General features: G+C 43.6%; 1 protein-coding gene across 1 annotated transcript in view; it reads left to right on the top strand.

Annotated features, from left to right (window-relative positions):
- Positions 1–27,545, top strand: part of LOC143775029 (uncharacterized) — a 249,311-nt gene that overhangs the window by 17,912 nt on the left and 203,854 nt on the right. The window contains exons 6-7 of the mRNA XM_077262853.1: positions 8,015–8,097; positions 24,251–24,369. Of these exons, the coding sequence (XP_077118968.1) occupies positions 8,015–8,097; positions 24,251–24,369 (202 nt within the window). The remainder of the gene's footprint in view (positions 1–8,014; positions 8,098–24,250; positions 24,370–27,545) is intronic.

Genomic DNA, 27,545 nt, shown 5'->3' with positions numbered 1-27,545 from the left:
CTATTATATGTGGTGTTATTATATATAATAGTATGTTATTATGTTGGAAGCTGCGGGACCAGTGTGGTGTCTGCGAAGTACTATATGAAGATGCTGGAGGGTGAGTATAAGAATGGGGGCACAGGGCTTAAGAAAGCACCACTCCAGCACTGCAAAATAACACTGGAGTGCTGCTTTAAAATCCCATGGGAAAACTATAACTCCCAGCATGTCCTGCAGATCCTAAGACATGCTGGGAGTTATAGTTCACTAAAGGAGTGGCAGAGTGCTTTATTGTGTTTTGGAAAGACTAACCTCTTAATTGTGGCAGCCAGCCACACTGTGGTGAGGTAAAAGTATCCCATGACTGCACACACAGAGCCCTCCCTCTTGTTGCCTTTCCACAGCACAGGTAATGGAAGCCTGCAGATTCTAGTGTTGGAGTCTGAAGGACCTGTGATGATGTCAAGAAGAGGGAGGGCTCTGTGCTGCCATGTGATGCTCCAGCCTGCCCACTTCTGACATATCACAGGTCCTCCTTGTGCACACTGCACAGCACTCAGACTCCAGCCCAGGAAGGTACGCAGCGATCTCCTCTCCCCCGGACCCTGCTGCTGCTGCCTCCTCCTCCCCCGGACACACGGATCTCCCCAGCTGCTGCAGGAATCAGCGCTGAGGAAACCATGTGTGTCCCTGCTTAAGTGCAGTATTCATTTGCTGCTCCCAGCTCACCGCTCAGCTGATAGGTGGGCGGGGAGTAGCTAATGAATATTCACTGCACTTAATCATCGGGACCACATGGTTTCCCCAGCGCTGATTCCCGGCAGTGGGGACATTTTTCTGCCTCCTGAAGTGGGATAACAGTGCGATCCCACTCGCTGCTGCCCCCCTCCCCACATGCTACATCCCTACCATAAGATGCACCCACACTTTCCTCCCAAATTTGGAGGAAAAAAAGTGCGTCTTATGGTCAGAAAAATACGTAATACATTTTCTTTCAGATAATTTCACATTAAGCTCTTATAATGACATTTTTAGAAGTTGGATTAAGAAAAGAAAATCTACATAAATTCTAAATTGCTTACATAAGTTACCTAAGCTAAAGAGCAAAAATATATGTATATATATATATATATATATATATATATATATATATATATATAACAGTGCCCTCACATCATTTTTTTTTTTTTTAATTTTATGATGTGAGGGCACTGTTATATATATATATATATATATATATATATATATATATATATATATATATATATACACATATATTTTTGCTCTTTTTGTGTATACCCTCCAATTATATATAGGACTACCATGTGGTTTTTTAAAAAAGAGACGTTCTTACGTCCATCCACATTATTAGTTCTTCTCCCTACTGGAATATCACTCTAAGGTTAGCAATAGTGTATATAAATTTCTCTTCATATACTGTCATCTGAGTTATGTTCTGGGTCACCCTCTGGTTCTATTTTGGAGGTCCTATTTTTCCATCATCCTGTCTTTTAAGAATTGTAATTTTAAAATAATATGTCAATAAAGATATTTTTATTTCCATTCACTTATGTGTCACTTCATACCTGATTAGGTAACTTATGTAAGCATTCATGATCAAAGTGCTATTTTTTTGCCTAAAAAAATATTTTTTTGTTTTCGGATTATGGGATTAATAAATTCTAAATTACAATTTATGTTGACTAAGGTTAGGTTCACATTAGCGTTTCTGTGCGCAGCGTATCATCTGCATGCGCAAACGCATGTGAAAACGCATGCAAACGCATATTTACGCAGCGTTTTTTATCTGCCTCATCTTACGCATGACGGCAAAAAAACGCTGCGTTTGTATGCGTTTTTGAATGCGTTTGCGTTGTTTATGCGCATACGTTCAATATCCTTGCATACCAATGCGTTTCCATAGACAGTAATGCGTTGCTTGATTGCACTCCATCCACAATCATCCGCATGTGGATGACTGCGCTTAATTGATACCTCAAAAAATGCAACATGTTGGTTTCGCCAGATCTTGCCGCACACTGCGAAACGACGCATGCGTACTCATCCGCATGCGAACTGATGAAAACGCATATCCCTGCGTACACCATGTTAAATATAGGTACGCAAGATGCATACGGATCTATGCGGATCAAACACTGTGCACACGCAAATGTGAAACCAGCCTTACACGTAGTTAGTTTTGCAACTTGTGTAACCCTGTCAATTTCATGACTCATTAGTAAGTTAATCTGCAGCAAATCCACATAAAAATTCTTCATCGTGCTTTACTCACACATTTTTATGCCGGTTTCACACGTCAGTGGCTCCGGTACGTGAGGTGTCAGTTTTCTCATGTACCGGAGACACTGACTCACGTAGACACATTAAAATCAATGTGTCTCTGCACATGTCAGCGTGTTTTCGCGGACCATGTGTCCGTTTGGAAAACACGGAGACATGTCAGTGTTCGTGGGAGCACACGGATTACACGGACCCATTAAAGTCAGTGGGTCCGAGTAAAACACGTACCGCACACGGATGTTGTCCGTGTGCCATCCGTGTGCCGTGCTGGAGACAGTGCTTACAGTAAGCGCTGTCCCCCCTGTGTGGTGCTGAAGGCTTAATTAATCTCTTCTCCCCCACAGTTCGCTGGAGAGAAGAGATGAAAGATCAATTTTTTCTAATTTTTTGTTAAAAATAAACTTTGCTGGTGTCCTCCCATCCCCAGTGCGCTGCCCGGCCCCTTGCAGATGCAGAGAAATACACACCTAGCTCCCGCGATGTCTCCTTTCTCCTCTCCGCGCCGCTGCTTCTCCTGTATGAGCGGTCACGTGGTGCCGCCCATTACAGTGATGAATATGCGGCTCCACCTCCCATAGGGGTGGAGCCGCATATTCATCAACTAAAATGAGCGGCACCACGTGACCGCTCATACAGGAAGAAGCTGCGGGGCTGACAGGAAGCAGCGAGGGAGCCGCGTAAGTATTTTATTAACAGCGGGCGGGCGCACAGGGGGTGGGGGCAGGGATCTTTATTTAAAATTTTTTTTAAAAAAAAAGGATTTTTCATATCTTCCCTCCAGCGAACGCTGCTGGAGAGAAGATATGAATGGCGGCTTCAGCACCAGATGCAGGGGACAGCGCTTACTGTAGCGCTGTCTCCTGCACGCTCCGTGTGGTACCCAGGTGGCACACGGGCGGCACACGTGTGCCGCACGTGTGCCACACGGATGGCCTATGTGAGCTCACGGACACACGGACACGGATAACTCCGGTACCGATTTTTCCGGTACCGGAATTATCTGGACGTGTGAGACTGGCCTTATGCTGATTTTGATTCAGATTTTACATAGGATTTTACACTTGTGATGTCAAGAAAGCATAGACATCCCATAGGTGCAGCCTGTTCAGACAGTTAGCAACCCAATAAATAAATTATGTCAAGGGTCTGAAGTTTGCTGTAAAATATGCTAATGTTCCCCTACTTAACCCCTCAACAACATCCATGTAAATGCATGACGCCGTGGGAGGTATCATACATGTACGGAGAAACTATTGCGTTGGTTCACTCACAGAGCCTGCGCAATCATTGGCGGGTGTCAGCTATATATTATAGCTGACACCCTGAAGAAAGCCCACGATCGGTGCTAGCGCATATCACAGTAGTTTAACCCCTCTAATGCCACTGTCAATAAAAAAGTGTTACAAATATTTTTCTTTTTTTTAAATCACAAAATAAATAACAAAAAAAGGAAAAAAAAATGTTACACTAATAAATAAATATATATTAATGCAAAAGCAAAACTAAATAAATAAAGTACACATATTTGGTATTGCTGCGTCCAGAATGATCCGATCAGATAATATTATTTATATTGTGCAAAAGCGGCAAAACACAAAAACAAGACATTAATGTGGTATCGTAACAATACTGACCCAAAGAATAAAGCTCTCTTACCACTTTTACCTCACAGTGTACGGCATTAAAAGTAAAAACAAAAAAAATTCCTGAATTGCTGGTTTTGGTCATTCTGCCTAGCACAAATCGAAATAGAAGGCGATCAAAAAAATGTTATGTGCCCAAAAATTATACTAATGAAAACTGTAACTCGTTCCACAAAAAACAAGCCCTCACATGACTACAGAAATTATAGCTCTCAAATGTGGCTATGCAAAAACTTGTTTTTACAAAAAAAGGTGTCCTTTTGTGTTTGATAGAAGCCATAAAAAGTAGAAGTCTGGTAATGGTCCAATTGCACCAGCCTGAAGAATAAAGTCTTCTAATCACTTATACCGTGCGAGAAGCTGCGTTAAAAGTAAATTAAACCCATTCTTGCACCGGGTTTTCTGTGTAAATGTCTGGACAAATGTCATCAAAAATCAAAAAGTCGCCAATCAAGACCGTCAGCTGTTAGCGGAAATATAGGGGGCTTCTTGTACTGGTAGAACAAAGGCTCTGGAAAAGCAAAATGGCTTCCCCAAAAGAAATTCAGTGAATTCTGCCCTTCCAAGTCCAAATGCCCCCTCCCTTCTGAGACCCAGTGTGCCTAAAACACATTTAGCATCCACAGATTGTCAGTACTGTAATGATGAGAGCCCACGTAATTTACGGGTGCATGTCTCCAGAAGAACGAGCTGGGCACAAAATATGTGCACTACAATGTGCTAGGCACTACAACATACTGGGAACTACAATGGCAGATTTGCAATTTTCACTCGGCAACATTTATTGCTGTTTGTTTCTGGAAAACACACATTGGAATCAAAATTGTTACTACACCTGAGGTGAATTCCCAGAGGGGTGTAATTTCCAAAATAGGGTCACCTGAGAGGGGATTCTGCTGTTTTGGAACTTAAGTACTCTTTATATGAAGTCCACAAAGGGTCAAATAGCACTTATTCCCTGCCTTTGTGTGACAAATTTTGGTGCCATTTTTACTGATTTTCTAGGGTGAAAATGTAAAATCTGGGGCTAAAACTTAATTTTTGTGCTAATAATGTAATTATTTTTTCTTCACCGACCAATGGTATAATGTTCTGTGACACACTCGTGGTGTCAATATGATCACTGCACCATTAGATGAATTAATTGAGGGATTTAGTTTGCAACATGGGGTCACTTATGGGAGGGTTTGCTGTTCTAACACCTCAGGGGATCTGCCAATGTGACATGGCATCCTCAAAGCATAACCGCAAAATCTGCACTATAATATGATGTTCCTTCCCTTCTGAGCTTTGTACTATGCCTCAAAAGTAGTTTTTTTTACCAAATATGGGGTACTGGCATTGACAGAAAAAAATGCACAAAAATGTATTTGTTTTTTCCTGTTTTCCCTTGTGAAAATGAAAAATGTGGGACTAATGCCTCATTTTTGTGTGAAAAAAATTCATTTTTTTTATTTTCACGGCTTAACATTTTAAAATTATATGAAGCACCTGCGGATTCATGGTGCTCACCACACCTCTAGATAAATTCCTTGAGGGGTGTAATTTCCAAAATGGGGTCACTTGTGGAATTTTTCACTGTTTAGGCATATCAAGGACTCGGCAAAATGCAACATGGCGCCCACAGACCATTCCATCAAAGTCTGCTCTCAAAAACGTTGCTCTTTCCTTTTGGAGCTCGGCAGTGTGCCCAAACAGTAATTTCCAACCACACATTGGGTATCTGAATACTCAGGAGAAATTGCACAACAAATTTTGGGGTTAATTTTATTCTGCTACTGTAAAGTGTGCAGGGCGGCAGTTATAGGTGAGAGGCTTCTGTGTTCCCATACCCTGGCATCCTACAAATAAACGGTGTCCCGAGTTTCTTGTGCTATGCGTGTGGTGCATGACATTCACGTTTTGGTCGCAGGCCTCTGCTGTATATGGTTCTTCAACTTCAGGAATCACCGAACACACATTAGGGGACATGAAATTTGCTTTATAATAAGTAAACTTCTTTAACTGTTCATTTTATTAATATTGAAACACGCAGTATTGGGCACAAACTTTTCTGTTTTTAAAGTCCATAGCACAGCACGTTCTGATGTCCGCTGTTCACTCACCCTGAGCTATCTCTTCTCGGTCTGGCGTATCTAGCCCCTGGGATACTCTGTCTGACTCTGCAGTTTCTATGAGTCCCATCCCAACTCCCTTATGTGATTCTCCGTCCGACTTCCTCTCCTAGGATGATATTGACATATGCTTCTCAGTACCTCAGTTGGACAGTAGGTTCCGGGCATTCCAGGAATGTCTGCTCCGAGTTTATGACTGATGTTTTCTTGTGCTGCTGAACAGCTCGTGTTCCTCATGCTCTCAGACCTCCAACTACTGCTCTCTCTCCATCTCATGTCTTACTCTCCCTGCACTAACCAGGAAGTCTCCCACTTTTTCAACTGCTCCTACCTCTACCAACTGGGGAAAGTCTCCTAAAACCTTAACCGTTTCTATATTAAACCTATTTAACTTCCTGAACTACTGTGCCCTCCATTGCACTACCCAATCCTATCTGTATCTAATGCTTAATTCACGGTATGTCCTATTCCTTATACTGTCCCTATATTCCATGCAATACAATACATATTACATCATATTCATTATCATATACATTATATCTCCACAACAACACATTTTCCTATACAGAATAACCTTTTTCTTATTAAAGGGAAAACGCTTGACTGACCCAGTCACACTCTTACACTATCATTGTGAAAATTAAAAATTGGGGTTAAATCAACATATTCCACGGGAAAAAATTTTTTTTTAATTTTCACAGCTCAACATTATCAAATTCTGTTAAGCGCCTGTGGGTTCCAGGTGCTCACTATAAATTTCCTGAAGAGTTCGCTTTCAAAGTGGATTCACTTGTGGGGTGTTTCCACTGTTTAGGCACCTCAGGGGCTCTCCAAATGTGGCATAGTGTTCGCTATCTATTGTAACCAATTTTGCGCTTCAAAAGTCAAATGGTACTCCTTCCCTTCCGAGCCTTGGCGTGTGCCCAAACAGTAGATTTCCACCACATATGGGGTATCAGCGTACTCAGGAGAAATTGCACAAAACATATTTGGGGTCAATTTTCTCCTGTCACCCTTGTGAAAATGAATTATTTGGGGATAAAACAACATTTTTGTGGAAAACATTAATATTTTCATTTTTCCTTCCGCATTGCTTCAGTTCCTGTGAAGCACTTAAAGAGCTAATAAACTTCTTGATTGTGGTTTTGAGCACTTTGAGAGGTGCAGTTTTTAAAAGGGTGTCACTTTTGCTTATTTTCTGTCACATTAATGTCACTTTTAAAGTGATGTGGTCCCTAAAAAAAATGGTTTTGTAAATTTTACTGGAAAAATGAGAAACTGCTGATGATAACTCTTCAATCTTTCTAACAAAAAAAATTATGTTTCAAAAATGATGTTGATGTGAAGGAGATGTGTGGGAAATGTTATTTATTACCTATTTCGTGTGATATACGTGTAACTCTCTGGTTTAAGGATATAAAAATTGAAAGCTTGAAAATTGTGAAATTTTCAAAATTTTAGCAAAGTTACACTAAAGTTAAACCAAGATAAAACCAAGTTAAATATTGTTTATGGATCTAATTATTCTAAAGAGTCATTTAATCGCCTTATGAATAATTTAGCTTTCTACAGCAGTGGCTAGAATTTGATTCTGATGTTACTCAGCAGTCGATATTGCTACCAGCATATAACATATTGCAATGGAAATCCAGAAGTACCACCTGGTATGTCATGAAAGCATTATTGGCACATAGTGATTTACTCCTATACCACCCTTTGAAACTATCAAGACAAATGGCTGCCAGTGTACATTGGTGGAGGATAGTTGGATTTTTTTTATAATGTGGTGAAGTTGAGGGCAGGGGTAACAATTTGTTGCTTTATAACTATACTTACATTTTTGCCACCATATTTTATAATGTTAAATTCATTGTAATTACCATAATGCATTCAGGTAGAATTCTATAGAAAGTCTAAGCAGGTAAGTTATGTATGTGGAACAATTAAGTACCATATTTTTAATTGTTATTACAGGCTCTTGAAATCAACCACTCCTCAATCCAATTTTTAGGTGTAAAGGACTTCAACAGCTCTGAAATTCCTGCATTCTACAATAAGTAAGTAATTTCACTTTTATATTGAAAAAAGAAACAGCACTCACCATTGCTTCTTAAAAAGTTAATGTCCTTTATTCCATGTGGTGGGACAATCCTTTTACATGCAGGGGGAGTGGGGAAATTAAAGAGGACAGCAGCCGTTTTGCGCCTATCCCAGCGCCTCTGCGGGTTCACTTTTGTGACATGCTCACATAGCTCACTCATGTGCCATCTGACTCCATTGTCAGGTGCCACTGCTCTATCTTGGTGGCACTGGCAAGGGCTAGTCAGCAAACCAACTGCAAACAGAATTCATAGACCAATCAATGTGCTTTATGTCCTATTAAAATCTCACCTCTTCACTTAGTCCCTAGCATTTTTATGTTTTCCTAATGACTTTGGTCCTCAATATCAATTTCCTGACCTGTCCCTGCTTGTATCCATTACCCCTTCTTTCTGATTGCTATTTGTTGTTGATCCTGGACTGATTTAGCAGAACGGTGGTTCAGTGGTTCGCAGTGTTGCTGTCATGCTCATGCCCTGACTGGTGGGCGTGAGCTCGGGGGGTTTGTGGCCACACTGTGTCACAAACCAGACTACCCTGGAAAGGGCGTGACTATGACAGCTGCCTGGGTTTTCACTGGAGCCTCTGATGGTGAGGTCAGGCTTGTGCAGCAGGCAGCTGCCAAGTGCTACTCCAGGGTGGTGTCTGGCTGTGGCTGCTGATCCCACTTGGGAGACAAGAACACCAGGATTGGTGCGGGCATCAGGCAGGACTGGCAGAAGAGCAAGGCTGAAACTCAGATGAGTAGGCTGGCACAGCTGAGACACAGGGCTGGCAGAGACACGGCAGAGAACACAGGGCTGGCAGAGACACGGCAGAGAACACAGGGCTGGCAGAGACACATCAGAGAACACAGGGCTGGCAGAAACACAGGACTGGCAGAGAAGGCAGGAAACACAGGACTGGCTAGGACGGCAGGAACACAGGACTGGTTGATGTGGTTTATGAAGGAACAGGTAGGGACCTGTTCACACTGGAGGTGCAGGTACGGATATGTAGTGTGGAGGAACAGGTAGGGACCTGTTCACACAGGAGGTGCAGGAACGGATATGAAATATGAAGGAACAGGTAGGGACCTGTTCACACAGGAGGTGCAGGAAAGGAAACAAGCAGAAAGGAATGAGTAAAATGAAGGAACAGGTTGGGACCTGTTCACACAGGAAGAGACCCGCAAAGCTGCGGATAGGAATGGTGGAGCAGCAAGAGATAGTGTAGCCACAAAAGCTAAGCAGAGCAGAACCGCAAGGAATACGGAGAGGAGCTGTAGCGGGAGGTTTCTGCAGCAGAGCGGAGCCACAAGGAATGTGGAGAGGAGCTGCAGCAAGGGATAACTGCAGCAGCAGAAGATAAGCAGAGTAGAAAGGAGCTGAACTGCAGGAGTGCAGAGCAGAGGTAAAGCCACAAAGGTACAGAGCAGGCAGAGCCCCAAGAGTGTGGAGTGTAAGCAGACTGAGAACACGAGGAAAGACACAGCAGGGAAGGAAGCCACAGACAAGGAGACCGAGATAAGACTAAGTTCAGACAAGGAAATGGAACAAGACAAGAAACAAGACAAAGACACAGGGACCAGGATAATCTGCCTCCTGGAGGGCGGACAACAAGACCAAGGCAATAGCACAGAGAAAAGCCTCCAGAGAGGGAGTAACTCAGACCAAGGCCTGGCAAACTCAGCAGCTAAACACAAACTGAGCTAACACATTGCACAGGCCCAGTCCACTGGGTGGAACTGCACTAAATACAGGAGGCCTCCTGGCAATTGGTCAGGAACAGATTAGACAGATGCACCTGATTCCTATAATATCCAGAGAGTTTAGGCGCCGCCCCCCTATACACACAGCCATGAAGCATGCAGAGAGCAGAGACACAGAACATGGAGCTGGCATGAAACAGAAACCACATCATGACCTGGAGCAGTGGGTAAGAGTGTGAGAGATGCGAGGCCATGCCGTGATGCCAGCAGAGTTGTTACAGTACCCCCCCCTTTACGGCCCCTCTTCTTCAAGCCCGCCAGAATAACTTGTAGAAGAAGGATAGGAGCACACATAGTCAGAGCCATCACAACATTCCTCTGGTAGAATGAGGTAGATGAGACATTAGAGATCTCAGGTTGCCCAGTCTCTTTGAGTCCAGTAAGATCAGCTTCCCACACAGAAGATGCAAGGGACAGGACGTCTTTCACCTGGTTAACTGAAAGCAGGGACTTGGAAGCTTCTGATTTGACTACAACATAATCGGATTCTTTGGACACTGAAGACACCTTCACTGGATCCAACTTAAGCCCATCATCACAAGAAAATTGAACCTCCTCCTTTAGACTGGTGGAAAGCAGAGATGAGAACACTTCAGTCTTGGGAACTTCACCAGATAGCCAGATGGAAACTGGAGGCATACAAACAGGAAACATTTTCAGCCTGGAACCCTGAAACAACTGGACCTCCTCTTCTAGATTAGAGGATGAGTAAGTCTCTGTCTTAATGTCAAGTAGCCACTTGGAAGCAGAAGGCATACATTCAGGAAGCCCCACCAGCCTGTTACTCTGACAAAACTGGACCATCTCTTCCTCCGGATTGGTGAAGAACAGAGATACAAGAGCTTCTGCTTCAACTTCTTCATCCACCTGCCACATGGAGTCTAAAGGCATCTTTACAGGAAGCATCTTCTGCCCATAGTTCAGAGAAAAACTTTTAAGTGACAGGGATGTTCCTGAGAACTGGTCACTGGTGTTAACACTGGAGGTGTGCGGAGAGGACACCACTGCTTCCTTTACTTCAGTGAGGTCAGCACACCATGATTCAATAGCCAGCAAATCAGATGGAGAGGATGTTAGCACTGTAGACTGACCTTGCATTATAGGAACTAGAGACCTCTGGAGACTAGGTAGTTCAAAATGCAGCACCATGCTGGGTCTTCGGACCGGACTGGACAGTAGAGTACCCGACTCAGAATGACCAATGGGCAAACTGGTCAGCAAGTGAAAGACAAATTTCTTTACATATAATGCTCCAATTTGGAGCTGTAGCTGTCCCTTTGACACTGGACTGTTCATAAGTAGGACTCGGCAATCACCAAACACCTTCACAGGATTCTGGAGCAGTGGAACAGGAACCACACTTGGACTCCGTCTGGTTTGCAGCTTGAACACATCTGCAGGACCGAAGCTCCCACAAGGCACTGGAACAGACACAGAGTTTAGTGGAAGGGAGTTATTCTCACCAAGGGCAGTCTCTCCTACTGGCCCAAGGTTTAGGAGCTTTAGAACCCCTGGACAAAGGCTATCCAGGTGTTCCTCACAACAGAAGCAACATAGTAAGCCCTTCTTATGACTGGTCTTAGACTGGTGCTTTGCCAGTCCACTCTTGACAGTCTTTTTGGGTTCTATTTGAGAAGCTGCTTTAACGGGTAGAGGAACTGGAGGGTCACAGACGGTCATGGCTTGACGTGGAGGTTTCTTCATGGGTTTCGCCCGTCTGGAGCGCCTCTTGGATCTAGATGGGGAAGACTTCACAGGAGCAGCAGGACGAGGCTTGTCAAAGACTTTACGGAAGGCCACCAGGAAGGCCCCAAGACTCATGACGATAGGATGCCCTGCTTCCCAGAAGGGACAAATCCATAATAAAGCATCTCCTGCTAGGTAGGACATGATGTAGCCCACCTTAATCCGGTCAGAGGGAAAACAAGCTGCATTCTGCAGGATGTAGTGCAAGCACTGTTCCAGGAAGCTTTGGCATTCTTCTGGATTCCCATAGAACCTAGGCGGGTCTGCTGGGTTGTGCTTTTCCTCATAGGCCAGAAGTTGCTTGAAGAGAGCATTTGAGACTATGATTGGCTCAGAAGTCTCCTTAATCTGAACCACCCTTGGTGGAATGAATTTTTCAGGTTGCTCATATGAATAGGGAGAAAGTCCATCATGCTCTGCAGCAAGGGATAACTGCAGCAGCAGAAGATAAGCAGAGTAGAAAGGAGCTGAACCGCAGGAGTACGGAGCAGAGGTAAAGCCACAAAGGTACAGAGCAGGCAGAGCCGCAAGAGTGTGGAGTGTAAGCAGACTGAGAACACGAGGAAAGACACAGCAGGGAAGGAAGCCACAGACAAGGAGACCGAGATAAGACTAAGTTCAGACAAGGAAATGGAACAAGACAAGAAACAAGGACAAAGACACAGGGACCAGGATATTCTGCCTCCTGGAGGGCGGACAACAAGACCAAGGCAATAGCACAGAGAAAAGCCTCCAGAGAGGGAGCAACTCAGAACAAGGCCTGGCAAACTCAGCAGCTAAACACAAACTGAGCTAACACATTGCACAGGCCCAGTCCACTGGGTGGAACTGCACTAAATACTGGAGGCCTCCTGGCAATTGGTCAGGAACAGATTAGACAGATGCATCTGATTCCTATAAGATCCAGAGAGTTCAGGCGCCGCCCCCCTATACACACAGCCATGAAGTATGCAGAGAGCAGAGACATAGAACATGGTGCTGGCAAGAAACAGAAACCACAACATGACCTGGAGCAGTGGGAAGAGTGTGAGAGATGCGAGGCCATGCCGTGATGCCAGCAGAGTTGTTACAGTTGCTTTGTAGCGCTGTAGTCCTGGGTAAAAATTCCACCAAGGACAACATCTGCAAGGAGTTTGTATATTCTTCCCGTGATTGCGTGGGTTTTCTCCAGTTTTCTCCTACCTTCCAAAGACATACTGATAGGGAGTTTAGATTGTGTGCCCCAATGGGGACAGCAATGATAATGTATGTAAAGGAAGAATATGATGGAACTATATAAGTAAAGCATAATAAATAAACTTTTGCTTGCCTAATGATTCTGCCACCAAAGTCCTTCACCTGGTTCTGATCTAAGCTATCCACTTTACTGCGTCCCTCCCTGCTGATTATACGCTTTGTTCTGGAGACTAAGGTCCTGACATGGCTGTATGACTAGTCTACTGCAAATTGCTACAGCGGCTTCTCTGTGGACACAATCCAGGGACCTTCAAAACAAACAGGGTTGAGAGGGTAAAAACCAAAGCATTTCCTGAGACCTATTAATTGAAGTAGTTATTGCAAAGACTATCAATTATAGATGTCTTAAAGAGACTCTGTCAGCACAGAATGACTATTCAAACCAAGTACAGGCACTCAGTGCACCATGGCATGGCCAATGCTTTAAATACACCTTCCCATCTGCTTAGATTCCATCTATCTCCTCCCTTCTCAGGATCTATAAAGCCAGAGCTGTCAATCAAAGAAGGGGGGGAGATTGAGGCTGAGTTCACACGTAGCAGAATTGCCGCGGAAATATCCGCGGCAATTCTGCGCCTCCTGCCGCGGGTATATCGCATGCAGAATTTGCATGCATATACCCGCAGAAAACTAGCGTTTTGCAAGCATAATTAGCTTTCAGAATGCTAGCATTTTCCAAGCGATCTGTAGCATCGCTTGGAAAACTGTTTGACAGATTGGTCACACTTGTCAAACACAGTGTTTGACAAGTGTGACCAACTTTTTACTATAGATGCTGCCTATGCAGCATCTATAGTAAAAGATAGAATGTTAAAAATAATAAAAAAAATAGAAAAAAAGGTTATACTCACCTCAGCGGCTTCCGTTCCTAATGCTGTGTGTTCAGGACCTTCCATTGACGTAGCGGTCACGTGACCGCGACGTCATCGCAGGTCCTTCACACACACCACGGAAGCCGCTGAGAAGGTCGGGCCGCCAGAATGTGAGTATATCGCTATTTTTTATTTTCATTTTTTTTTTACCACTTATATGGTGCCCAGTCCGTGGAGGAGAGTCTCCTCTCCTCCACCCTGGGTACCAACCGCACTTGATCTGCTTACTTCCCGCATGGTGTGCACAGCCCCATGCGGGAAGTAAGCAGATCAATGCACTCCTATGTGTGCAGAATCGCTGCGATTCCGCAATTTTAATGAACATGCTGCGTTTTTTTCTGGATTGCGATTCCGCTCAGGAAAAAAATGCAGCATGTGCACAAAAAATGTGGATTGCATTCTGTTACATAGGATGCTTAATGTTAGCGTTTTTTTCGCGGTTTTATAGCGTTTTTATAGTGAAAAACCGCAAAAAAACCGCAAAAAATCTGCTACGTGTGCACACAGCCTGAGGGAAACAAGCAGCTGGGAAGGTGTATTTATATGATTGGCCATGCCAAGAAGCACCAAGCTGCAGCACTTTGTCAGCACAGAATCACTGTTCAAATTGAGTCCCTTTAAGTGAGGTGAGACGTTACAATTCGGTAATCAAAGCATCATTCCCCATTATGGCATATAAAGAAAATAATTTCTGCCTTCAATATTTAAATTATAAAGAACAGGTGCTACACTAGCTTTGAAGCTTTGTGGAGTGGATTTGACTTTTGTTTCATCAGCTCCAATAATGAAAAAATATATTAAAAAGAAGTAAACATACACTGACGAGCAAAAGCGTAACAATGTTGAGAACTTTTTACTTTCAGGCTCCATATCTCACCATCCACTCCAGCTTCGAACGAGACAACCATCATTTTATAGACAATTGTCTTGGCTATCTCATACATAAATTTGACTTGCAACTATTAAGCATATGATTAGTTATGCAGATTCTTGTCATTTTACTGCATTGTTACTGTTTTGCTATAAAAATCAAAATTTTAATTTTTATTATTTTATCAATATGTTGTACATCCAGCTTTGACTTTCAACATTGCTTGAATTCTTCTGAATTTTTTTTTACAATAGAGAGTGGTTGATACCTTCTAATGGCTAACTGAAAAGATGGTAACAAATTGCAAGCTTTCAAGACTATTCAGATCTCTTCATCAGGCATAGACTAATACAAATTCAGAAGAATCACATATTTATACACAACACAGCACAGAAATAATGTCATAGATAAGACAGGTGACGTGAAGCAGAACTACCATTATTACCATTATAAATATTGGAACAGTTCATAGATAAGGAGTGTCAATGTTTTATTATCCTCTGATTGGGGTCTGGTTCTATGATATGATGCCCCCACAAGGTCTGAGGAGCAAATTCCTTAATTGGTGTAAAATACATAAATCCATGTCACACTTTCATTCCTGCACTGAGTGTGTCAAAGGTCATCATAAGCCTATATTCCCAGACCCTTCTGTCTCTCTGAGATTTGAAATTACCTTTAAATACAAGTAATCTCATTGCCATGGTGCTGTGATCTGGGATACAAAAATGTTTGGACACAGGTAGATCCATTCTTTTTTCTCTTATTGTGTGGCGGTGAGAGTTCATCCTTGTTCTCAGTTTTTGCCCTGTCTCCCCCACATACAGACCCCCAGTTGGACATTTGGTACAAATAATTAGGTACACCACATTAGATGTGATGCTGCTGAAAGTACCTGGTATCTTGTAGTTCTGATGTGAATTGGGGATCTTTATTTTGTCCATGGTCATTATAAATGGACAGGTTTTACATTTTTTCTGGTTGCAAGGAAAGGTTCCTTTAGCTGATGGAGAGGACAGGGAGCTTCTGACAATGATGCTTCTTAGATTTGGGAGCTACCTAAAACACAGTAGTGGGGGCTCTGGAAAAATGGATTGTAAGCAGGTATCTTTTTGTAGTAAAGGTTAATTATGCAAATTGTCTCTTCAGAGAGGAAGAGAGCTAGAACTCTAGTGCCACCTATTGGAAGATAGCAATCCTACAAGTCAATGTTAACCCTTTAACTAGCCTTGTCACATGGCTTAGGATAATAGCCAAACCAGAATCTCACTTTGCAAACACTGTGTTTCGGGGTACTGCCCCTCGTCAGTGCAAAGCGGAGATCTGGTTTGGCTGTGCGAGAGGCGTCAGACCATTTTCCAAGAAGTATTGTTTCTCCTTGCGGAGATCAACAAGTTAAGCATGCCTAGATGAGGAGACTTAAAGCCGCAATGCTCCTCTGGGTAATATGCTAATTATGCAAATTGTCTCTTCAGAGAGGAAGAGAGCTAGAACTCTAGTGCCACCTATTGGAAGGTAGCAATCCTACAAGTCAATGTTGACCCTTTAACGAGCCTTGTCACATGACTTAGGATACTTCTTGGATAATGGTCTGACGCCTCTCGCACAGCCAAACCAGTTCTCCGCTTTGCACTGACGAGAGGCAGTACCCCGAAACACAGTGTCTGCAAATTGAGATTCTGGTTTGGCTATTATCCTAAGTCATGTGACAAGGCTCGTTTAAGGGTCAACATTGACTTGTAGGATTAGCATATTACCCAGAGGAGCATTGCAGCTTTAAGTCTCCTCATCTCGGCATGCTTAGCACGTCGATCTCCGCAAGGAGAAACGATACTTCTTGGATATGTAGTAAAGGTTGTAATTTTTGTGCAGCTCCCCTTAGCACCTCGAGATTTGGATTGTAGGAGACTACTAGAGGCACCCAGTTATTTTCTTCTTTAGTTTTGTAATGTAGGAGATGATTCCTTGATATTCTAGTTGCTCTTGTAATTTGGTTTTGAATAGTTCTTGGATGGTAGCCCAGATTCAAAAAGGTCTTTCTGAGACGACCAAGGTGTTCATCCCTATCCATGGGGTTGGAACAAATACGATTGTATCTGATGGCTTGGCTGTAGACAATAGAGTTTTTTATATGTTTTGGATGGAAACTGTCCCATTTAAGGTATGTTGGGCGGTCGATTGGCTTCTGATACAGGGATGTTTCTATTTGATTGTTCTGCAGCTTAATGATGGTGTCCAAAAAGTTAATTTCAGTACAGGAGTAGTTGAGTGTTAAGTTGATGGTAGGATGAAATGTATTAAACTGTTCATGGAACGTCTTTAACTGTGGCTCAGACTCCGTCTAGATGATTAAAATATCGTCACTGTAGTGGTAATAGGCCAGAGACCTGATAGGACATGAGGACAAAAAGTCGCTTTCAAGCTTGGCCATGAAAAGATTTGAGCCATTTTACTTCCCATTGCTGTGCCAGTCTCCTGTAGATATATCTTATTGTCAAATTCAAAGTAATTGCAGGTGAGGATGAATTTTATAAGTTTCACCACAGAATCAGCATCAGTCACTGTGTTTTCCTTGAAGAATTTGCAGGCATTTAATCCATCCTGTTGTGGCATATTAGAGTACAAAGATTCCACATCCATGGTGGCCAGGATGGTTCCTTCTGGTAGTGGACTTATTGCTGATAGTTTATTCAATAGGTCAGTTGTGTCCTGAATGTAGCTGGCTGTATCCTTTACCAGTGGTTTAAGAATAGCCTCTACCCATCCAGATGTCTGCTCAGTAAGGGTGCCCACACATGAAATAATTGGTCTTCCTGGATTTCCAGATTTGTGGATTTTGGGAAGCATGTAGAATGTCCCTATTCTTGGACTTTCTGGTATCAGGTCATTGGCTCTTGTGGATTCATCAGGCAGACAAGTTACTAACTTGTTTTGTTCCGTGTAATGGTCCTGAGTAGGATCTGACTCCAATTTTTTGTAGTAGCATGTGTCCATAAGTTGCCTGTTTGCTTCCTTCATATAGTTTGATGTGTTAATCATGACTATTGCACCACCCTTGTCAGCAGGTTTAATGATGATTTCTTTGTTGGTTTTCAAAGACCGTATGGCCTTTCTCTCCTGGGCGCTGATGTTGGATGCTTGTCTCCTGTTAGTGTCTATGATGGTGGATTTTATCAAATGTCTGAAGGAGTCTATATATTTATCCAAATGGGGGTTGCGTCCACGTGAAGGTGTCCAGTCTGACCTCTTCTTGGTTGTTAGGATCCCTTTTCCTTCAGTCCGAGTGCTTTCTGATTCTTCCGTATCATTTTTATTATTATTATTATTATTTATTTATATAGCACCATTAATTCCATGGTGCTGTACATGAGAAGGGGTTACATCAAAATACAAATATCACTTGCAGTAAACAAACTAACCATGACAGACTGGTACAGAGGGGAGAGGACCCTGCCCTTGCGGGCTTACATTCTACAGGATTATGGGGAAGGAGACAGTAGGTCGAGGGTTGCAGTAGCTCCGATGGTGTTGAGGTGGCCATGTGGTCATTACAGACTGTAAGCTTCTTTGAAGAGGTGGGTTTTCAGGTTTCTTTTGAAGGATCCAAAAGTAGTGGATAACCGGATGTGTTGGGGAACTGAATTCCAGAGGATGGGTGATATTCGGGAGAAGTCTTGGAGGCAATTGGGTGAGGAGCGAATAAGCATGGAGGAGAGGAGGAGGTCTTGGGAGGACCGAAGATTACGTGAGGGAAGATATTGAGAGATCAGTGTGGAAATATACGGAGGAGAAAGATTATGGATGGCTTTGTAGGTCAGTGTTAGTAATTTAAACTGGATACGCTGGGAAATTGGGAGCCAGTGAAGGGATTTGCAAAGAGGGGAAGCAGGAGTGTAACGAGGAGAGAGATTAATTAGTCGGGCAGCAGAGTTAAGAATGGACTGGAGGGGTGCGAGAGTGTTAGAAGGTAGGCCACAGAGGAGTATGTTGCAGTAGTCGAGGCGGGAGATGATTAGGGCATGCACGAGCATTTTGGTAGAGTGTGGGTTGAGGAAAGGACAGATTCTGGAAATATTTTTGAGCTGGAGGCGACAGGAGGTGGCGAGAGCTTGGATGTGCAGTTTGAAGGACAGGGCAGAGTCAAGAGATAAGGCCCCGTCTCACATAGCGAGATCGCTGCTGAGTCACAAGTTTTGTGACACAACAGCGACCTCAGTAGCGATCTCGCTATGTGTGACACGTACCAGCGACCAGGCCCCTGCTGTGAGATCGCTGGTCGTGTCGGAATGGCCTGGACCTTTTTTTGGTCGCTGAGGTCCCGCTGACATCGCTGAATCGGTGTGTGTGACACGGATTCAGCGATGTCTTCACTGGTAACCAGGGTAAACATCGGGTTACTAAGCGCGGCCCTGCGCTTAGTAACCCGATGTTTACCCTGGTTACCCGGGGACCTCGGCATCGTTGGTCGCTGGAGAGCGGTCTGTGTGACAGCTCTCCAGCGACCACACAGCGACAAAACAGCGACGCTGCAGCGATCAGCATCGTTGTCTGTATCGCTGCAGCGTCGCTGTGTGTGACGGGGCCTTTACTCTGAGGCAGCTGATTTTGGGGACAGGGGAAAGTGTGATTTCATTTATTTTGATAGATAGATCAGGTAGGGAAGATATGCGTGATGGAGGAAAGATAATGAGTTCAGATTTGTCCACATTGAGCTTGAGGAAGCGAGAGGAGAAGGAGGATATGGCTGATAGACACTCTGGGATTTTGGAGAGCAGAGAGGTGACATCTGGGCCAGAGAAATATCATTGAAATATTCCCTCAGGTGCAGTCTCCTGAAAAAATGTTCCATATCACTGCAGAGTTCAGTTTTATCTAGGGCCTTAGTAGGACAAAAATGACTGCGAACAAGGTTGAACTCTCATAGCCACAAAATAAGAGAAAAAAAAATTGATCTACCTGTGGGAAAACATTTTTGTATCCTAGATCACAGCACCATGGACATGAAATTACTTGCATTAAATGGTAATTTCAAATCTCAGAGAGACAGAAAGGTCTGGGAGTATAAGCTTATGACAACCTTTGACACTCTCAGTGCAGGAATGAATGTGTCACATGGATTTATGTCTTTTTACATCAATTAAGGAATTTGCTCCTCAGACCTTGGGGGGCATCACACAACACAGAACCAGACCTCAATCAGAGGACAATAAAACATTCACACTCCTTATCTATGAACTGTTCCAATATTTATGGACATAACTGTTTATCACTCTCCCATTATGGTAGTTCTGCTTCACGTCACCTGTTTTATCTATGACATTATTTCTATGCAGTGTTGTGGATAAATATGTGATTCTTCAGAATTTGTATTAGTCTATGACTGATGAAGAGACCTGAAAGCTTGCAATTTGTTACCATCTTTTCAGTTAGCCATTAAAATGTATCAACCACTGAGGACTCTCAATTCTAAATATTTTTCTATCTACTGGCTAACACAGTACAAAGATATATATCTTTCCTGAATTCTTATGGGCATTTTATACCATATAAAATGATGTTAGTCTCACATTCGAAGCAGTAGTGGATGGTGAGATATGGAGCCTGAAAGTCAAAAGGTCAAAACATTGTTACCCTTTTGCTCGTCAGTGTACACAACAATCCAATATTAAAATCATATACCCAACATAATTTATGTCACAGGATACTGTAATATTCCAATGAGTCCCAGGGTACTGGGCACAGGACATATTACTCTATGAATTATATATCACACACTGGATTAATGCTAATCATTAATGTGATCACACCACTTTTTATTTTGTTAAATATCAAAAAACCTATTCTCAAATCTAAGATTTTGCAAAATATTTTAGGTAATGTACCATATTTTGTGTTGAATATCTATCACTATCTTCAGCAGAGGAAGTAAATGCATTCACAATTGTTCAGATTGCTGTTCTAGCTCGGTACATTTTGTGATATCGTCATGCATCAAAACTAGTGTTGAGCGATACTGTCCGATACTTGAAAGTATCGGTATCGGAAAGTATCGGCCGATACCGGCAAAGTATCGGATCCAATCCGATACCGATACCCGATACCAATACAAGTCAATGGGACTCAAGTATCGGACGGTATTCCTGATGGTTCCCAGGGTCTGAAGGAGAGGAAACTCTCCTTCAGGCCCTGGGATCCATATAAATGTGTAAAAGAAAGAATTAAAATAAAAAATATCGCTATACTCACCCTCCGACGCAGCCTGGACCTCAGCGAGGGAACCGGCAGCGTTGTTTGTTTAAAATTCGCGCTTTTACTTGGTTACGTGAAGTCCCGGCTTGTGATTGGTCAGGGCGGCCATGTTGCCGGGACGCGGACCAATCACAGCAAGCCGTGACGAAATTACGTCACGGCTTGCTGTGATTGGTCCGCGTCCCGGCAACATGGCCGCCATTAACCAATCACAAGCCGTGACGTCACGGGAGGCTGGACACGCGCACTTTTTAAAATGGGCGCGTGTCCAGCCTCCCGTGACGTCCCGGCTTGTGATTGGTTGCACCGCGGTCAACCAATCACAAGCCGGGAGGCTGGACACGCGCGCATTTTAAAATGGGCGCGTGTCCAGCCTCCCGGCTTGTGATTGGTTGATCGCGGCGCAACCAATCACAAACCGGGACGTCACGGGAGGCTGGACACGCGCCCATTTTAAAATGCGCGCGTGTCCAGCCTCCCGTGACGTCACGGCTTGTGATTGGTTGCGTCTCCCATGTGACTGCGACGCAACCAATCACAAAGCCGGGACGTAATTTTAAAATCCTGAAGGACCTGAAATTACGTCACGGCTTGCTGTGATTGGTTGCGTCTCCCATGTGACTGCGACGCAACCAATCACAACGCCGGAACGTAATTTTAAAATCCTGAAGGACCTGAAATTACGTCACGGCTTGCTGTGATTGGGACTCACGTAAAGGAAAGAAAAGCGCGAATTTTAAACAAAGAACGCTGCCGCTTCCCTCGGTAAGGTGCAGGCTGCGTCGGAGAGGTGAGTATAGCAATATTTTTTATTTTAATTCTCTCTTTTACACATTTTTACATTAATGTTGTTTCGATACCGATACCCGATATCACAAAAATATCGGATCTCGGTATCGGAATTTCCGATACAGCAAGTATCGGCCGATACCCGATACTTGCAGTATCGGAATGCTCAACACTAATCAAAACACATAAAACAGCAAATGAATTTCACATCTTTTCTATATAGTTTTGCTGTGTGGCTGCTTCTGTACAGCTGCATTCAGAACGACTTTCATACCGTGAAGGTTGCCTGCTAGGTCATAGTTATTGGAAAATAAAAGAATTTTGCCTCTTCCCGTCATTGGTCTCACATTTCTCACGAGCAGTGGAAGCACAAGGAAGGAAAGTATATATTTTCTGATAATAGGGAATATAGTCGTGTTGGTTTACAGAAATCTTTTAGTTCTCCTCTGTTAGCTATTTCCTATGAAATGAAACTGAATAATTCAGTGCTATCAGCAAACTGAAAGGGAATTTACAGACTCCCCATACATTTCTGCAGTCACTCTACATGACTGCAGATTGCCAAATTCAAACAGTGTGTGGCCAGCCCACTGCCCGGATTCCACGTTTCTACCAGTGTGAATCCAGATTCGGCAAGAAATCACATAAAACATAAAATTTAGTTCTAGTTAATTAATTTAATTCTAAATAATAAATAAAGGAAGAAAACAGAAGGAGTGTGGGGTTTTTTTCTATTAAAATGTATAACAAATAAATATCGTATATTTTAGACATATAATAATGATGAAAGAATAGACTTAGTACAAACATACCGATCTAGTATATACATTTATAGGGATGAAAAACAAGTTAAAAGGGGTTGTCTACTGTTGGAGAACCCAAAGTTAAACAATTTTGGGCTCCATGGAAAATAAAAACGATGTATGCTCACCTCTCACAGCAGCGTCATTCCAGCGATGTTGGCATTGCTTTTCCCAGTGAGTGATGTCACATTACTGACCACCGATTCGCTGCAGCAGTCTTGTGACACAACAGTGGCAGTGGCCACACACAGAAAACAATGGTTGGAGAACATACCTTCCTTCTACATATAGTGGTGCGTAAAGTCACAGACGAATTAATAGCATTAAAGAATATATGTATTGAGATGTAGAATATGTAAGGGTACCGTCTCACAGTGGCACTTTTCTCGCTACGACGGCACGATCCATGACGTTCCAGCGATATCCATACGATATCACTGTGTCTGACACGCAGCAGCAATCAGGGACCCCGCTGAGAATCGTACGTCGTAGCAGATCGTTTGGAACTTTATTTCGTCGCTGGATCTCCCGCTGTCATCGCTGGATCGGTGTGTGTGACACCGATCCAGCGATGCGTTCGCTTGTAACCAGGGTAAACATCGGGTTACTAAGCGCAGGGCCGCGCTTAGTAACCCGATGTTTACCCTGGTTACCATCGTAAATGTAAAAAAAAACAACAGTACATACTCACATTCCGGTGTCCGTCAGGTCCCTCGCCGTCTGCTTCCCGCACTGACTGTGAGCGCCGGCCGGCCGGAAAGCAGGGCACAGCGGTGACGTCACCGCTGTGCTCTGCTTTCACTTTACGGCCGGCACTCAGTCAGTGCGGGAAGCAGACGGAGAGGGACCTGACGGACACCGGAATGTGAGTATGTACTGTTGTTTTTTTTTACATTTACGATGGTAACCAGGGTAAACATCGGGTTACTAAGCGCGGCCCTGCGCTTAGTAACCCGATGTTTACCCTGGTTACCCGGGGACTTCGGCATCGTTGGTCGCTGGAGAGCTGTCTGTGTGACAGCTCTCCAGCGACCACACAACGACTTACCAACGATCACGGCCAGGTCGTATCGCTGGTCGTGATCGTTGGTAAATCGTTTTGTGTAACGGTACCCTTAGTCTGTGGGAGGTAAGTTGTTTATTCTTGGTCACACAGAATAATGTTCTTTTCTTAAATACACACTATCTTACTAATTACTGTCTATGCAAATTGCCTCTTCTAAGAAAAAGAGGACTTAACTCTATAGCGCCACCTGTTGGAAGTAGCGATCCTACAAGTCACAATCAACCCTCTAACGAGTCGTGCAATATGACTTAGGATAAAAGCCAAATCAGTATCTCAATTCACAGACACGGTGTTTCGGGCTGTTGGCCCTCGTCAGTGCGAAGCATGAGAACTGATTTGGCTAGGTGAGAGGCTCTGGACTGGGGTCTAAAGGGTAACGTTTCTCCTTATGGTTACTGTCTAAGCATTGTGCCTATTTGTAGAGATGTGGAATGTTTTTACAAACCTTTCATGTGATTTCTACAGGCCTTTTTATAATTTTGATACTCGCATAAAATTCACACCATATTCTTTTCTCAACTATTTATAAGACCGTAACTTCTCCCTAATGACAGCAATATAAATAGTTTGTTCTGTGCTTTCTGCCATTGTGCTTTTCTCAGCTAGTCTACTCAACCAGAATTTGCTTTGCAAGTATATGCATTTTCTTAATTACCATCTAAAAGTAAGATGTTACTTTTAGCGTCTTTTGCGAGAGGTTGACAAACTTACTTTTTTTTTGTTTCTAGACTGCTTTGGTCGCTTAATGTTCCTCACACTGTGATCTCTGTGCGGCTCGCCTCGCTTTCTGCTTGCTCCACGGCACAAGGTGTTTCATTCCGTTTACAAAGAGCATTTTCAGCACCTGGTAAGTGAGAACGGCGGAAAAATATCAGACCTGAATACATGTTTATTAGATGCCACCCGTACACAAGTCCTCAATGTCACAATATGTTTACTGATACAGATTGGTGGCATTCTAAGAATGGCCATACACATTAGATGGCTGTCGGACAAACATCGATAGTTCAGCCGATAGCCATTTCTCCCATACACAGGCTTATTCAGCCAAGAGCTCCTGTGTTCTCTATAAGAAAGCTGCTGACACATCAGCAAGTGGATTATTTTAGGGAGAAAAATGCAATCAGCAGTCCAAAATCAGACATGCACATTCAACATTTCTTTCAACCTCCAGGCGACTGTTGTGCATGGTGAGATCTGAACCCAGAACCCCAGCGCTGCAAAGCAACAGTGCTAATCGCTGAGCCACAATTTTTTTTAATTTATAGAATCGGCAATGTTGCTGCTGGATGAGTAGTAAAGAGTTCTAAAACCAAAGCCAATGAGGCTGGATGTGTAGCTAAGCCCCATTCCTGTGTTGGGGGATGACTGCACATAACCATCAGCATTGTAAAACATAATTTTGACATACACATTTATGTATACAGACCCGAGGTGTTGCTAGGCACTTAGATCCAGGGCCTGGGCCACAGATCATAAGTACGCTGCCCTAAATCATTCTGTAGCTATTTTTTTTGTTCAACTAATTAAACTTTATTATCTGTCTGTGCACTAAGCGCATGCAGCCATGTGACATGGAGCGTTTGCCTGATGCACCCGTGAGTGGTGTGGCTGTGTCATTACCTCACGACTCCTCCTCCCCGCTCCCTGCTGGTCCTTTCCTTCAGGCAAGTCAGAGCAGAGGATCCATCTATGTGCAGAGGACTGCACAGCGCCACCTAGTGGCAGTATAAGACGAAAAAGGGGAGAAGGAGGTCAGTGGGGCCAGGTTTATCAGGGAATACAGCCAGATATGGGGAGAGGTGAGAGAGATTACTACTCTCACCTTTGTGGCTGCATATCCTCCACTTCCTGTAATGTTACAGGCAGCTTAGCAGTCGAGAAGAGTGAGTGAGTGCAGGATTATTGAAAGGCTGACAGGGGGTCTCCTGTTACAACCCTGCCTCTTACTGCTGATTTCCACCATCAGGACTCCCCACACTGCTGCCACTGAATAAATGTGGATGAAGAGAGTTTGTATGTATGTGTCATGTGTCTGTATTTATAATGTATGTGTGAGGATGAGGATTGTCTTACCCCGTCCCTACCCTGAACACATCTGCTTTAAGTTTATGTGTAATATGACTAGGGTTGAGCGAAACGGATCGGACAAATTCAAAAATCGCCGACTTTCGGCAAAATCGGGATTCATGAAACTCGACCCGATCCCAGTGGGGGATCGGCCATGGGGTCGGCGATCTTCGCACCAAAGTCGCGTTACTTCTGCCGATCTTGGCATAGGGAGAGGTTGCTGCAGCTTCGTCAGAAGAAGGGCTATAGTTAGGGAGGGAAGATTAACCCCCAAACCGCTTGTGCTGTAGCGATTTCCACTGTCCAACACCACCTTTTTTTGCAGGGACAGTGGAGGCTATGTCTTTGTGCATCAGCTCTGTAGCTTATTAGGCTGCCTTATAAGGCTCCCTGATAGCTGCATTGCTGTTTGCACCGCTGCTGTGCAAACCAACTGCTTTTTTAAAAGCAAAAATCCTGTTGCTCCTTTCTGCAGTTATCTTGTTTATTTGTCCACACTTTTGTGTGCAGCAGTCCTTTTTGTTGCTGCCATACTTGTCCTGAGATCATTGTAGGGAGATTGAAATTGTACTACAGTCCGTGGATTTTTTCAGATATCTTCCAGCCACTTTCTGCCACTTACATTGTGTTGTGTTACACACTGTGCCTGAGTTGTGGTGCTGTCTCCCCCCCAAAAAAGGGAGATTCAAAGTGTCACAAAGTGGATATACGTCAGTTCTGTTAGTTTGTCGTTTATCAGTCAGCCACGTTCTGCCACTTACATTGTGTTGTAAAATACACTGGGCCTAAGTTTGGGTTCAGTCTCCCCCCCAAAAAAAGTGAGATTGAAATTCTTACAAAGTGGATATACCTCAGTCCTCTTAGTTTCTCGTGTATCAGCCAGCCACTTGCTGCCACTCACATTGCGTTGTAAAATACACTGGGCCTGAGTTGTGGTTCAGTCTCCCCCCAAAAAAGTGAGATTCAAATTCTCACAAAGTGGATATACCTCAGTCCTCTTAGTTTGTCGTGTATCAGCCAGCCACTTGCTGCCACTCACATTGCGTTGTAAAATACACTGGGCCTGAGTTTGGGTTCAGTCTCCCACCAAAAAGCATTAAGCTACTCACCGGTAGCAGTTTTTTTCGGAGGCCCATGACGGCACCACGAGAGAGGGGATCCACCCATTAGGAACAGGAAACCTACAGATACAAAAGGGCGGCACCTCTCCCACATATCAGTTGTTTTACAGAGCCTGAGAGGACTACCGCGGTTAGTGACAAGCATAATATACAATATGACATTTTTAATAAATTATTAATCCAGATATCACCCGGTGGAAAAGAAAACTTCTTTAAAGGATGTGCAACCCCCACTTGAAAAGGGAGGGAACTAAGGGTGCTGTCATGGGCCTCCGAAAAAAAACTGCTACCGGTGAGTAGCTTAATGCTTTATTCGGACTCCCATGACGACACCACGAGAGATTTTACAGAGATGTAAACCATCTTAGGGAGGAACTATAGCCTGAAGTACCCTTAGCCTGAAGGTGAGATCAGAAGAGAACCCCAAGTCCAACCGATAATGTTTAAAAAAGGTGGAAGGGGATGACCATGTGGACGCCTTACATATCTGATCTAGTGACGCTCCAGACCTTTCCGCCCAAGATGACACCATGGCCCGGGTGGAATGTGCCTTCAGATTCTGTGGAGCTGGACCCCCACCTGCTGTGTATGCGAGAGAGATAGCCTCCCTAATCCATCTAGCTAGTGTATGCTTCGATGCTCTACTCCCTTTACTAGGACCTTGGAAGGAAAGAAATAGTGCATTATCTCTTTTCCAACCATTGGTGACTGAAATATACTGTAGAAGACATCTTTTAACGTCTAGTGTATGAAGCTCTTCCTCTTTAGGATTAGAAGGATTAGGTATAAATGATGGTAGAACTCTCTCTTGTGATCTATGAAATCGTGTTGC

The sequence above is a fragment of the Ranitomeya variabilis genome, chromosome 5 (genome assembly GCF_051348905.1).
Source record: "Ranitomeya variabilis isolate aRanVar5 chromosome 5, aRanVar5.hap1, whole genome shotgun sequence".
In the NCBI taxonomy this organism is placed as follows: Eukaryota; Metazoa; Chordata; class Amphibia; order Anura; family Dendrobatidae; genus Ranitomeya; species Ranitomeya variabilis.
Note: the sequence above shows the minus strand (reverse complement) of the source record. Positions and strands in the feature narration are given on the sequence as shown.